The sequence below is a fragment of the Syngnathus leptorhynchus genome, chromosome 20 (genome assembly GCF_054491065.1).
Source record: "Syngnathus leptorhynchus isolate UIUO chromosome 20, UIUO_Slep, whole genome shotgun sequence".
Taxonomy (NCBI): domain Eukaryota; kingdom Metazoa; phylum Chordata; class Actinopteri; order Syngnathiformes; family Syngnathidae; genus Syngnathus; species Syngnathus leptorhynchus.
Genome location: NC_141214.1, coordinates 4074480 through 4087708, shown reverse-complemented (window position 1 = coordinate 4087708; position 13229 = coordinate 4074480). Strand labels below are relative to the sequence as shown.

The window sequence follows — 13229 nt, the reverse complement described above, 5'->3', positions numbered from 1 at the left end:
ATCATTTCAGGAATTTAATTTCTCCTCAGCTTAATCACTCGCTGTGCACATAAATAAATCCTCAGTGATTCAACTGGCTTTGCCAACGAAGGAGAAATAAGGTAAAAGGTGGATTACCCATTTCAGCACTTTTCTTATCAGTATTTATCACGCTTCTATTAAAGGGGCTTTTTTTATTTGCACATTTTTTTTTTAGAATAACATTTAGCGATAGTATCAGTTTAATTACAATTCACATCAAAATCTGACAGGGAGAAGCAATTTCAACTGTAGATACCAGATAAGCTAACAGTTAGCCTAGCTTCATTGCATTTCTTATGATTTGAAGTTCAGCAAGTTTGAAGGAGAAATTGAAATTTTTGATCTTTCCGTGTCAAGCGGTTATTTCGAGTACAATAAAAGCACATGTGCTGATTTCTTCTTCTTCATAATGTGGCGTCTTTCCCGTTTTAATAATCTGTGAAAAAAATGTGCGTGCCTGGCTTAAATAGCAACACTAGTTTCCACTTCCTCATTTTCTTTTGTCTTTTTAATCATTCCAGATGAGGCAAGCTTTTTTTTGCGCCAGAAGAAGGCGGACATTTGCCTCCCATCATGCCCACGGACCTCTTTGGGGTATCAGCTATCTCCTGCCAAAAGACGAGCCTATTTATAGCAAGTCTCGAAGGATCCAAACCGCATTTGTTTAGGTCAAGGCTGAGCTCACCGTCCATTAAAACAATCTGGGGAATCTCGAATGACTCTTGCCGCATGAGGAGGAGGAATTTGAGATAAAGCAAACAGATCTCCGTTGACCCCCCCCCCCAATGGAAAAACAAAATAACCAGCCCAGCTGACGAAGGAGGATACTCATTTCAAGTTGATAAGTGGACCAGACGAGTGCGCATGCAGCAACTTGGAGCCTCGCTGTTGAACGTCGGCCAAGCGGGAGCGAGGGTGATTAATGGAAATGTCAACTCCGAGACCGAGAAGCCAAAAAGCCCTCTCGGCCATTTTGTGTCCAACTTAATAGATTTTGATCACGCTCTTACTCATTGTTAAGACGCGGCGGCGAAACACCTTGAGCGAGAAACATCATGACAAAAACTCCGCATGGACGAGGCGGGACTCAAAAAGGGCAAAGGTCAAACGAGCTTTAACCTGGACAGCGTGGAGCATGTAAAAACCGACTGAGACTGTTTGATAGGTCCCAAACCCTGCTGACAAGGTCCAGAACATTCCATTTCCAAAGTCATGACTCGGTTTCTGAGAACAGCGAGAACAAAATTCAACAGGAAGTGGGGTGGGGGAGCGTGTGCAGTACATGTTTTCAAGGCCGTGCCTTCAAACTTTGGTATCTCACGGACTGGCGTTGACCCAAAACTTGATGTATCTGCTCATTATTTCATTAGTTCCGAGAAGGAATAACAAAATAGGAAACATGTAAATCCTACAAAGTGGAATGTCCATCCAAAAAAAAAGATTCCATTAGGGAGTTGAAGCAAAATGCTTTTAAAAATATCCAATTGGTCAACTTTGAGGTCAAATTGAGACTTCAGCTGAGAAAAGTAGTCCAAAAAAAAAAAAAAAATAAATAATATTTTAAATAATAAATCAAATAATTTTATTTGAATAAACTGATTGTTGATTTTTGTGAAATTATTTGACCAATTATTTATGATGAATTATTTAAGGGAACAAATATTCCGGGTCTTTCGAGGACACATCAACATAGCTCAAGATGTTTTTATGTAAGCTGTTACATATGCTTGCCAATAGCGACACATTTTTATTGTAATTCCAGCAGTGTCTATAAAACGCAGTAGGATGACGGACTCAACGGCCTCGAGTATCTTATCGGATCAACTTTATTTTAGATTGAGGGTAGTGAATTACTTCTTATGACAGTTTATAATGTGAAATTACTGCTTACGTTGGTCCACAGTGATGTTTTCCAGCGGCTCTGCCGCCCGAAGCTAAACAAGACGGTCACATGATCAACACCAGGCCACATGCAGTTGCGGTTTCACCTCAAACCGGGGGAGACGGATTTCGAAACGCCTTGTCACGCTTTTTGCGTAAAGATACGCAACCACGATGCGAAAACGGAAGAACATGTGGCGTCGCTCCCTCGGTTTCCACTCTTCTGGGAAGGACTTTTTACAAGATTTTTTTTGCCCAGTCATACAAATATTTGAGATGATGTTGGACAAGAAGACTTGTCCTCTACTCCAATCTCTGTTGTGGTTGATTTTAAAGGTGTTTAATTTCATATTCCATTCCAAACTATTCCCAACAAAAGTTTCAAGATCTTGGATGGTGCTTTTATTTGAGACATTCATCCAGCATAAACCACTCCCTAAATGGACTTTGTCACTTGGCTTCCTGGCAAGCTCCTTTGGGACAAACTGTTCACAGTAACCACATACTCTTTATAACTCAGCTCCTGCGGGATTCATATAGCAAATAAAGCAAACTCAGCAGTAAATGTGAGCTGCATGCATCAACAAAAAAATGGAATGAGAACTTGAAATGCCTGTAAATTAATACCACAAATTTCACAGGTGAGTATAAATCGAGAACATGTGGTGACTAGGCTTGGGTAAACATCAACTGCGATAACCCAGAAGGTGACTTGGGCCATGTTGATGGGCTTATCTCCTCGTGATTGGCCGGCAGCCAATAAACACAGGACGTGAAATAATCTAAAGCCTCTTTGTGATTTTTTTTTTTCTCCCCCTTTTACTTTGCTGCTTAGAGGTTGTCCATATTTCTTCAACCTTGTTTCTCTTAATGTAGCAACTGTGTAAGCACATCTTTGGATGACATTACATTGACAAATGTCTCTGGACCATCATTGTCAACAAAATGGCAGGCAAGTCATCTAAACAAAACCATATGCACACATGAAGGGGAGGCAAAGTGAACCTCTAAATATAGTTGCCTCACAATGTTATTATCACAGTAGGGGCCATGCTCTTATCTTTCACCCTTCACTCCCATTGTTTTACAATTTGAACAGATGACAGCTTCACTAAGCTAAAGGGGGGGGGGGGGGGGGGTTGTTATATAACACCTGCGACTGACCGTGGCTGCTTTGGGCTGTTTTCCAGGAGCAACACTTTATAAATTATTTTGGGCTTGGTTTAATGTGCCAGGGGTGAAACAAGCTTTCACTATTTACTTGAGTCATACCTGAAAATTCCCTCATGCTCTTACAGGCTAATTTAGGCGAAGGGAAATGGAATTCAAATTAGACGTGAAAGTTTTCCTTGGAAGAAGAAGAACATTTTAGGCCAGAATTTTTCTATCCTTGGTGAAATGAGTCTGTCAAAAGTGAAATGTCATTCATAAATTCACCTATTTGCTTTTTTTTGGGTGCTATTTTGTAACACCTTAACATGCCACAAGGTGGCAGCAATTCTCCCTCCACTGAAGTAGAATTAGTAATCTGTAAGCCATTTATTTTTAAAAATAATGTTGTAATATGAATTTTTAATTATTCTAACCTGTTTTGGGAACAATTTATGATATATGTATGCTTTAAACTACTTGTACGGCAGAGAAAGAATCATTAACAATGCACCGAACAAATAAAAGACCTACATCATTAAAATCAACACGTTCACAAAGAAAAAAGTATGTTTGCAGCACTCACAAGTCTTGTCTAATGTTTATGTAGTCTCTACTTGACTCAATCTAACTCAATCCATTTTTGAAGTGGTCACGTGTAACCCCTCCCGATTATTTAATTTGAATAAGTTAAAGGGGTCGGGAACACTTCGAATAGCTGTGCTCCCATCTGTTCCATGTACTGTACAAGCTTGTTTTAATGCATCATAGCTTGATTAAACAAAGCCTACACTACATCAGAGATGATTTGTCAAACAAGCATTACTCAGATTTTCCAGACATGAAACACCAGTGTCAGCTTCAGTTAAAATATGACTCTCTAACTGCAACCATCTGTGTTCTGCATGTGTGTGCGTGTGCGTGTGTGCTTGCACTCACAAGTGTAACCCATCATCCATGTGCATTGGCGTGTTCGGAATCATGCCTGAATGTCTTTCCAAAGCCGCTTCCAGGTACGTTCATTGGATCTCTACTCAAACAAAGATTAAAGCAGTTCACATTTAAAAACAAAACAAAACCATCCACCCCTGGACGTCATCAAGTGCCCATGTTCTCATCAGGGGGAGGTTGGAGAGGTCAGACAGGATTTCCCTCACCGCTAACAGTTGACTACGTAAATATCAAACTGGGAACAAACATGTTTTTTTTTTGGGAGAGGGCAACAGGAAACGCTAGACAAAGCGTCTGTGACGAAGCTGAACGGCAATCACGTTTCCCATCACACTTTGCTGAGAAATACAATTTTCATGTCTAAATACAGCATGAGTAGCTTCAATCTTGGAGTGGCAGACATCAGCCACTAGCATAATTGAAATAAAACGGAGGTAGGGATGATAGGCCTGCATCTGAACCAGCCATACCCATTCGAAAACAAATAGACCTCAGAGGAAATGCTGCCCTCTTGTGTTTTATCTGTGCAGGTGAAATAAAAGGCACGCAAACGTCATTCCGTTTCATTAAAAATCATCTAAACAGAAAAGCCACAAATATCATGCATGTTACTATTGAAATTGATCGTAATAAATTGGGAAAGAATATAAACCACACCTGTTCAAATATAACAAAATATATCCATCTTAAAGCAGAAAGTAGTACATATATATAAATATTTATAATTATATATATAATTATTTGGCCTGTTAAGGAGAAATAAAAACAACTCGAGACAGGTGCTCATGTCCATTATGTTTAATCTTCAAATAACTGATGGCAAAATGAAAATATTTACAAGGAATCTATGGTCTGTACAAAGAAATATACATGCAATAGTACAAAATAAAAACAAGTAGCAGACATATACTTTATGAAATGAGTGAAATGAGACAGGTAACAAAAAAAAAACAGGACAAAACAACAAAAAAAAAACCTAAACTGAGGTATCCAGTTCAAGTTTGCACACCTTAAAAAATAAATAAAATGTTACACAGGACTTTTATGAGCTTGCTGAATTTGGCAAAGAACTATCTGTACACAAAACGATTTACAAAACAGCTCGTCAAATTGAACTTCACTTCTGCATTTTGTTCTTTTTGCCTTCTGTAAACAATCATTTCACATAACCAAGTGTGTGAAACAACAATAAAACGTTCACAAATTAAATGCTCGCAACTTTGGTGTACCAATACTACACAGGACAAACAGTACAAAGAAAAATTGTGATCGAATCGAATGATTGGAGCCGATGACACTCAACTACCAGCAGTTCTCGCAGTCCCCAAAGTGCATAACTTTGAAATGCACTCATTCTTATTATACATATTGACCGAGTTCTTCATAAATAGTTGCATAAAATGTTAAAGCCGCAACATTGCACGTGAGAAAAAGAAATGTACGATGAGTGCATTTACACTTTTTGTTTTCCTCAGGCGAATGAAGTCATATACGTTACTTGAGAAGAAGTTTTGAGATACGGAGTTGCGACTTCAGTGGAAAGCCCGACATCCCAAACTTTTTAAGGAGTAATGTATTGACAAAGTAAGGCTGAAACTTTTTTTTTTTTTTTTTCCTCCTCCTCGTTGTTAGGTTGTCTCGCTGGACGGCGTATTTGAAAGTCTTCACGGCTCGCCGACAATGGTCCTCAAAATGGAGTCCGTGCGCGCGTGGTCCTTTTGTAGAAATTTACAAAAGTATGTCAGAGTGTAAAATGCAAACAAAAACGCACAAGATGGCGTCACTTTCTATGGAAAAGCTGTCCGCTGGTTGCCTTTGAACCTTTGCTAAGGAAAATAAATTACTTATACAGTACTTATATATCTTCTTTTTTTTGTCAATTTTTTTTTGTTTTTTGTTGATTTCCCTACAAAAAAATGTGAGCAAGCAGCAGTAGACGAGGGCATCCATGCACTCCGATTTTGTTTTGTGAAGAAGGATAAGCTCAGCGTTTTTGTTGGCATAGCAAACATTCCCTATAGTTGCTCTGACTCGGGTTGCAAAATGATCGGAATTTTCGAAATTGGAACATTCCCATGGGAAGTGAGGAGAATTAAAATGGTCAATAAGAAAAGTTTGGCTCTTAATGAATGTTGTTGGGGGTGAACATCCTTGTTTCTAACAATGAAGGAGTTTCCCATGGAAAGTTAGGGGTGAAAATTTCCCAGCCCTTTGCAACCCTCGTTCAGATCCGATTCTGCAAGCGACTCTGGATGAAGCTGCGCACTCCTCCGATGGGCCGGGCGTCCGTCTGATGCTTCCGGCGGTCGATGAAAGAGACCAAGCGCGAGGTGTCGATGCAGCACTCGGCCGCGGCGCGGTCGTCACTGGCCGCCCGTAGCCACGCCTCCTGCAAGCACAGCCCCGACGACGGCCTTTCGGCGGGCTCGGTCCTAAGGAGCAGGCAGACTAAGTCGCGTGCCGCCTGGCTGACGCCGTGGAAGTACTCCTTGGGGAAGCTGAAGTCCTGACGGCAGATGTTGAGACAGGTCTCCTCGGCGCTTTCGTCCAGGAAGGGCGAGGCGCCGCTCAGCAGCACGTAGGCCACCACGCCCACGCTCCACACGTCCGACGTCAGCGACACGGGCTCGCCCAACACCAATTCCGGGGAAGCGAACTCGGGGCTGCCCAGCAGCGGGTGCACGTAGGGTGCGCCGCCCAGTTGCACGGCGTCGCCTAAGTCGGTCAGTTTGACCGACGGCTGGCCGTCGGAACTGTGGACCACCAGTAGGTTCTCAGGCTGAACACACAAAACACATTAGAAGCTTATGTGTCCGTCAGCATTTCCTTGATATCCAGCTGGCGGGCCATGAGCAAGACACGTTCATATTGTTCACAAAAACGAATAAAATAAAAAAATGAAAAAAAAATAGTTTTGCTAATGGAATAAAAGAGAAAATTGGAGACATTTATCCTCACCAGTAAGACAATAGTTATTTACTAGTAGTGATTTTCTAGATATCATAGACGTATGGATGGGGAATTTGCGCCCTCTTGTGGACACAAAAGGTATTTCAGAAATGTTCTAATAAGATTTAGAAGCAGATGCTTATCAGTATAACTTGCATAATTGAATCTTACTTTGACGTCCAGATGAGCTATTCTGCTGTTGTGCAAGTAGTGTAAAGCATCTAAAAGGTCTCGAAGGTAGCAGGCCACCTTCTCCTCTGTCAGATTGCCCCAGCTGATGATGTAGTCCAGTAGACGGCCCTGGTCGGCCCTGACCATAAAAAAAAAAAAAAACACTCATTAAAGGGTTCTTTCTGTCCAAGTGTGTTTCTACTTACATCTCCAAGACCAAGACGTAGCTGCTGGGGGTTTCGTAGGTGTCCACCAGGTTGATGATGTTAGGATGTTGAAGCCTGTGGAGCAGGTTGACTTCCTGCGTAACCCGTTCCCGCCTCATCAGCTTTTTGTTCACCTGCTTGACAGCCACTGGACGCTTGGTGGTCCGATGGTCACAACGCTTAACAACAGAGAAGCGACCCCTGGTGGACAACAAAGTCAATGTTTTCAATCTTCAACACACAAGCCACTTTATTAGGGACACAGCAGTTCTTGTAGTTTGCACGAGATGTACCTAGTAAAGATCAACGTTACCTGCCCAGTTCAACCACCTCGATGTAGTGAGAGTCGAAATTGTCTTTCCAGCTCACTCGCAAGCCGTCAGTGGACACAGCTGACAAAAACGCAAGCGGTTTTAAAATGGCGTCACGTAGCGAGAGCGGAACAGAGCGCCGTCGCTAACTCACCGAGCACTCGGAGGCTCGCCGCCGACGTGACGCTGCCTAGCTCGTTAGCGGCGATGCACGTGTACACGCCGTCGTCGTCCGACGCCACGCCGATGATCCGCAGGGTGGCTTCGCCGGTGTCACTGAAACATCGGAGGAAATGGAATTTCATTTGCGTTCAAACGCAGCTGAATGAATTTGCTATCCGACCTGTAAGCGATGCTGAAACGGCCGTTGTTGGTGAGGTTGCTCTGGTTGGGTCCCCTCCAGGTGACGGCGGCGCGGGGACGGCCGCACACCTTACACCTGAGGGTGACGCTTTCGCCGTTGTCGCACGTGACGTCGCTCAGAGGCACCAGGAACTCGGGTGGGACTGGAAGCGGAGGAGAGACGCTATGAAGCACATTCGACATGGCTGCCGGCGGGCTACGGCGAGGAGACACTTACCATCATAGATGTAGTTTGGATTTAGAAGCTGGAAAGAAAAAAGGAGATTAAGTCAGATGATGCGGGGAGCTAAGATGGAGTTTCTTGACTCAAGCTCACCTTCACAGAAACTTTGCTGCCATCTCTGGACTTCCTGTAACCATTTTCCAACTTGGTGTCTTTCTTTGGCTCCTTCTCTTTTTTTTCAGATTTCTTTCGGATGCGCAAGGTTGTATGCCAGGAAGAAGGCTTCCTACTGGGAAAGAAAATGATTGGACATTTGGTTCCCAATGTGTGTGTTCCAAGTTTCCTTTCCAACTTACTTAACTGATCCCTCGGGGCAATCGGGCGCAATGGCTGAGGTGTGGCCAAGGACGAATCCGGGGATCCAGCCTTCGGCGGCGGGGCCCTGCTCGGTCGCCGCTCGGAACACCAGGAACATGTTTTGCTGGTTGCTGGCCAAAATCTGGACCACCTCGCCTTGACTCACACTGATCTCATCCTCCTTCACCGCCATGTAGTCTTGGGTCACCAACATGGTGGACACGCTACTGCTGCTGCTGCTTTCACTCTGTCCCAGCAAAGAGCAAAAGTCAATTTTGTTTTAGCAATGTGACTTCAACTCTGAAGTCAAGGTGCATTGTGAAACAGAAGATATACACATTTGATCAGAGTTAAAGAGCAAAGTGTACAAGAAAGGTGGGGGGGAAAAGGAATTTTTTTTTTTCTTGGATTTTGTAGCTCCAGGCAAAGATGAGTAAGTGAGAAGATCCGTTTGCAGTCAGCCTACAAACGTCAGAGGTTAGTTGCGGGGAAAGAGTGCCGCCCCGCCCGGCGCCGGCAGGAGAAAGTACCGAGGTCGGGTGTTAGTGAAGCGTGGTTAGAAGTCAGAAATCTAAACGGTTTAGTCCACCAGAGAAGTTGAGAACCAGGAAAGGTGGCGGCAAGAGTCTTCAGGGAGTAAGAGAGGATGGTGCTCAAGAGCAGAGATGCGTAGTAGTGGACAGATTAGTAGCTGGCCGCAGCGGGACAGGCGATGGGACACAGCAGAGGTCTCCCTCGGCCTCCGTGTTAGTCGGGATCAGCAGCGGGTTCTCGGTCTTACCCCGTTGCTCTGAGTGGACTGGATGGACTGCTCGCTGGCGGACGAGCAGGTGCTCATGCGGTCAGCGTCCTTGCTGTGCGTGGAGTGTCTGTGGCTTTGATTTGGGTTCTGGTTCAAATTCTGACGGACCGGACTCTCCCCTGCCTCCCCGGGGAAGGTGAACGAGCCGGGGCGGCTCGCCGGAGAGCCTGGCATGGAGCTCCAGAAGCCGCCGGACTTCTGACAGGGGCTGCCCGGGGGCGGCGGAAGAACGTCCTTGACAAAAGCCGGAGGGACCAAAGGGGGCACGGCTCCGGGCCGGGTTTTGGGGGAGGGAGCGGCACGGACCATAGGAGCGACAATGCTCGTAGGAGTCTGTACTTGGTCCTCTAGGTTCTGGATGGGGCGTTTGCCCTGCGGACTGCCCCCTGGGGGGAGCGTGGGAAGGGGAACAGGACGGGGACTTGGACCTGGATCATAAGTGAGCACAACTAAAACCTCAAGCACGTTTAACGATCCAAACAAAAGCATATGGCTCATACGTAAGTCGTACCTGACATCTTGTTGGGGCCGTCGGGGTCGGCCCCGGGGTGGTGGCGGAGGGGTTGGGGTAGGCGAGAGGGTTGGGGGATCCTGGATGGTCGACGACAGCCACCTTGGGACGCTGGAGGGATGGAGCTGCTCGCCGGGGAACTTCCGGCTGCGTTAGATCCACTAGTACCTCCACTTGGAGCGCCCACGCTGGATACACAAGACCCCCCACTCGCCCCAACGTGGTTCCTCGGATAGTCAATTGGTGACGTAAGAGCTACGACAGGAGAGAAAAGACAGAAAGTGGTTTTTAGCATCTCCAGAACAAGAATTTTTCCCATCGCATGGTCATGTCAGCTCACTATTTAAAAAATTGCGTTGGCTCTCCAGCATCTGGCCGATCTGAAGAGTCCAGACTTCGCGCACGCCCGGGTGAGAGGAGTGCAGCATAAACGACTCCACGGTGCCGTTTGTCAAGCGAGAGGTTAGCACGAACTTGCAGGGGTCGCCCTCCACGTTATCTTCCAGACCCAAACTGTTCACCTGGAGAACAAGATACAAAAAATAAACGCTCAAGATCGCAGAAGATGCTTGAATCATTCCGAGACAAACCTTGATGCTGTTCTTATACAGGAAGCCGGGCAAGGAGAAGCCCTTCTTCTTGTCCAGCGGCTCGCTGAAGATGAGCAGCTGCTCAAAGAGGAAGACTCTCCTCTCCTTCATCCTGTTCTCGGCGTCCGTCACCATGAACGTGTCTTGCAGCAGAAGGCGTCCCTGGGCCACGATCTTACCCTAGCGAGGACCAAGAGTCGCTCGTCGTTAGCTGACAATTTCAACAAAAGACGTCGGCGTGGTCTTCACTTTTATTTCTTACTTCAAATCCCTGAAGCCGGCCAACATTCATCATGTCGTTGCACCTTTTAGGTACGATGCACATGACCTCGACCGCTTTCTGCAAGAGTCAGAAATAATTCAAGCAATTGGTGGAATTTAAAAATAAAAAAAATGTTCTTACCTCCAGATCCACAGACTCCAGCCCTGCCTTTTTAGAGTGTTTCAGAAAGTCCTAAAACAAACAAATCATTAAAATACTGTTGTAGCTTTGTGCAATCCTGCACCTCCAACTGTAAACACATTCCCAACTCTGGTGCCCTCTAGTGTACAATAACGCACCAACCTTGAGCAAGAGCTGGTACTTCATGATTCTCTGAACTGGCTTGATGAGCAAATCGGTGAGCTGCACTTTTTGGCCAAGCCGTCGCTTCAGTTCCTGCAGAGATGACAAAGATCCATGAAAGGAAAGCCCCTCTGCCATGAAGTTCACTCACACTTTTTTTCCCCCGACATTACCTCAAAGTATGTATCGATGTACTCCGCCACAATGTGCTCAGACTTGGGCTTGTTTTGACAATACACCACATACATGTTTAGTCTCCGCTCCTAAAATAAAAAAAGGATAGATGATGAGGAGTAGAGAAAAAAAAAAAAAAAAAAGCATATTGACAACAAACCTGTTTGAGGAAGAGCGGTCCAAGTCTGTCGGGATCCTCCAAACATTTCTCCAACTCAGCGAGGAAGAAGCTGAAAGAAAAAGACGTTCCTGAGCTACGCACGGGAGAACCTCATCAAGATGTGACTTCCTTACTCTTTATGCCAGTCAAAGATTTGATGGATGTTGCCAAATACAATTTTATCTTTGCCCTTCATGTCATCAGGGACGCCCTCCTCCTTCATTCGGCTCATGTAACCCTGAACAGAAGTTATTTAGAACAGCGAGGACACTGAACAACAATGAGCGAAGCTCCGCTCACCTCCACCACCTGGCTGAGATCTCGGATGTAATCCCTCTCCGTTTCCACCAGGTCCAGCAGAATGCAACTTTTGAGACAACAGAATCATATTCAGATCTTTTAAATCAAGCGCAAATACAAAATGACTTACTGTCGCTTCTTGAGAATGCTGGTCCGCCGTTCGTCCATCTCTTCCATGGGCGAGGACGAGGAGAGGAGGGAGTTGTCCGAGGGGTTGAACGAGGGAGAGCTGCTGTCTCCTTGTTCGACTGACAGCGAACTGGGACGGTCCTCGAGAGTCTGCGTCGGCCGGCGAGAACAAAATCAAATCGACTGTACTTGACTTTGTTAGCCTATAACTCAAATTTCCTACCATCTTGCTTTTGACCAGCTCCTCGATGGCGCTCACCAACTCAGCAGCGCTGGGCGTCTCCGAACTGGAAGGGCGGACGGAAAGACGAGAAGAGCTCTGCAGATATACAGACAAGATCAAAAATGAGCTCGGGTTAAAAGCCAAGCCGCTCGTTTTTAGGGCCCGTGTCCACCAGAGACACGCGTGTCGTTAGCATTAGCATGGAACGATTCTTTTCTGCATCAAGTATGTCTTGGTGAACACAGACCCTCAAGTCCTTCCTTAAAAGAATGATTTGATTTAGGACTTGAATGAACCAACAGCGTATAAATGGAATGCAAACTTGAAAGTTGTCTTGCTTAACTTAGTGATCAATTAGTCGTATTAGTGGCTTGACTTTGTATGTTTGCAATAAAGCCACGGTCAAATTATAAACGTTGAAATCAAGTGATAACATCGTTTGGAGGTTTTTAAAGAAAAACAAAAAAAGTTGAAAAGATGTGCCACTAAAACGTTAGAAGTGGAAAGGTGAAAATGGTACAAAATAAAGGGATCATGTGAGATCAGAAGTTTTGAAATTTGATACTGCTTATTGAGGTGATGAAGTTTATTAAATGGAAAAAAAAATGGAGTTTTATGTTGATGCAAAGATATATATATATAAAAAAAAATAGATATTACAGGAGAGTCTCACCCTTGCGCTGCTGTGCTTCCCCAATTTGGTTTTCTGGGTGAGCCTGTGTGCTCTTGTGGCCTCGCCAGCGTTTATACAGATGCCAATTATGAGATTAAACGCACACAGGGTAAAAAAGGGAGATGAGGACGAGCGGGGCGGGGGGGAAGGAAGGTGGTGATGGCAACAAGGGAGGGCGTTTTTTTAAAAAACTTTTCACCTCGGCGTTGGGCTTGTCTGGTATTTGGGCTTCATCGATAAACTCGCGTTTTGTATTTATTTAAAGCCTTGCAAGCTTTTCAGCATGCAGGAAAAACTTTCTAGCACTTTGGCGCAGATAAGGCTTCATGATGTCAGAAAAAAAAAAATAGGACGAACCAACTGAGTATTGTTTTGGATAAAATCAAACAAACAAAAAAATATATATATATACAGAAGGACAAAAGTGTCAAGAAGTTCGTAGCAGGAAAAAAAAGGGGACTTAATTCATTGCGGTACATTGTTAGAAAAAGCAAAAGAAAAGGAGCAATCGGAAAAGAACATTTACAGAGTGCCGAGAGGGGAAGAGGAGAAGGGAGGGAAGAAGATGAGGCTTTTCAGA

The 13229-nt window shown here is 44.7% G+C and overlaps 1 protein-coding gene across 2 annotated transcripts in view; it reads right to left on the bottom strand.

Moving 5' to 3' along the window:
- Positions 1 to 4785: 4785 nt before the first annotated feature.
- LOC147040967 (triple functional domain protein-like) overlaps positions 4786 to 13229 on the bottom strand; it is a 34050-nt gene continuing 25606 nt past the window's right edge. The window contains exons 42-63 of one of the 2 annotated variants that reach the window (XM_085940014.1): positions 11977 to 12072; positions 11755 to 11903; positions 11625 to 11691; positions 11459 to 11562; positions 11325 to 11394; positions 11164 to 11253; positions 10991 to 11083; positions 10829 to 10879; positions 10688 to 10765; positions 10426 to 10605; positions 10176 to 10356; positions 9836 to 10090; positions 9304 to 9752; positions 8522 to 8769; positions 8319 to 8454; positions 8220 to 8247; positions 7983 to 8145; positions 7794 to 7915; positions 7642 to 7720; positions 7329 to 7529; positions 7123 to 7261; positions 4786 to 6781 (exon numbers count right to left, since the gene is read on the bottom strand). In XM_085940014.1, the coding sequence (XP_085796140.1) occupies positions 6227 to 6781; positions 7123 to 7261; positions 7329 to 7529; positions 7642 to 7720; positions 7794 to 7915; positions 7983 to 8145; positions 8220 to 8247; positions 8319 to 8454; positions 8522 to 8769; positions 9304 to 9752; positions 9836 to 10090; positions 10176 to 10356; positions 10426 to 10605; positions 10688 to 10765; positions 10829 to 10879; positions 10991 to 11083; positions 11164 to 11253; positions 11325 to 11394; positions 11459 to 11562; positions 11625 to 11691; positions 11755 to 11903; positions 11977 to 12072 (3534 nt within the window). In that variant the 3' untranslated portion in view covers positions 4786 to 6226. The remainder of the gene's footprint in view (positions 6782 to 7122; positions 7262 to 7328; positions 7530 to 7641; positions 7721 to 7793; positions 7916 to 7982; positions 8146 to 8219; positions 8248 to 8318; positions 8455 to 8521; positions 8770 to 9303; positions 9753 to 9835; positions 10091 to 10175; positions 10357 to 10425; positions 10606 to 10687; positions 10766 to 10828; positions 10880 to 10990; positions 11084 to 11163; positions 11254 to 11324; positions 11395 to 11458; positions 11563 to 11624; positions 11692 to 11754; positions 11904 to 11976; positions 12073 to 13229) is intronic. The other variant, XM_085940015.1, reaches the window with a different exon arrangement.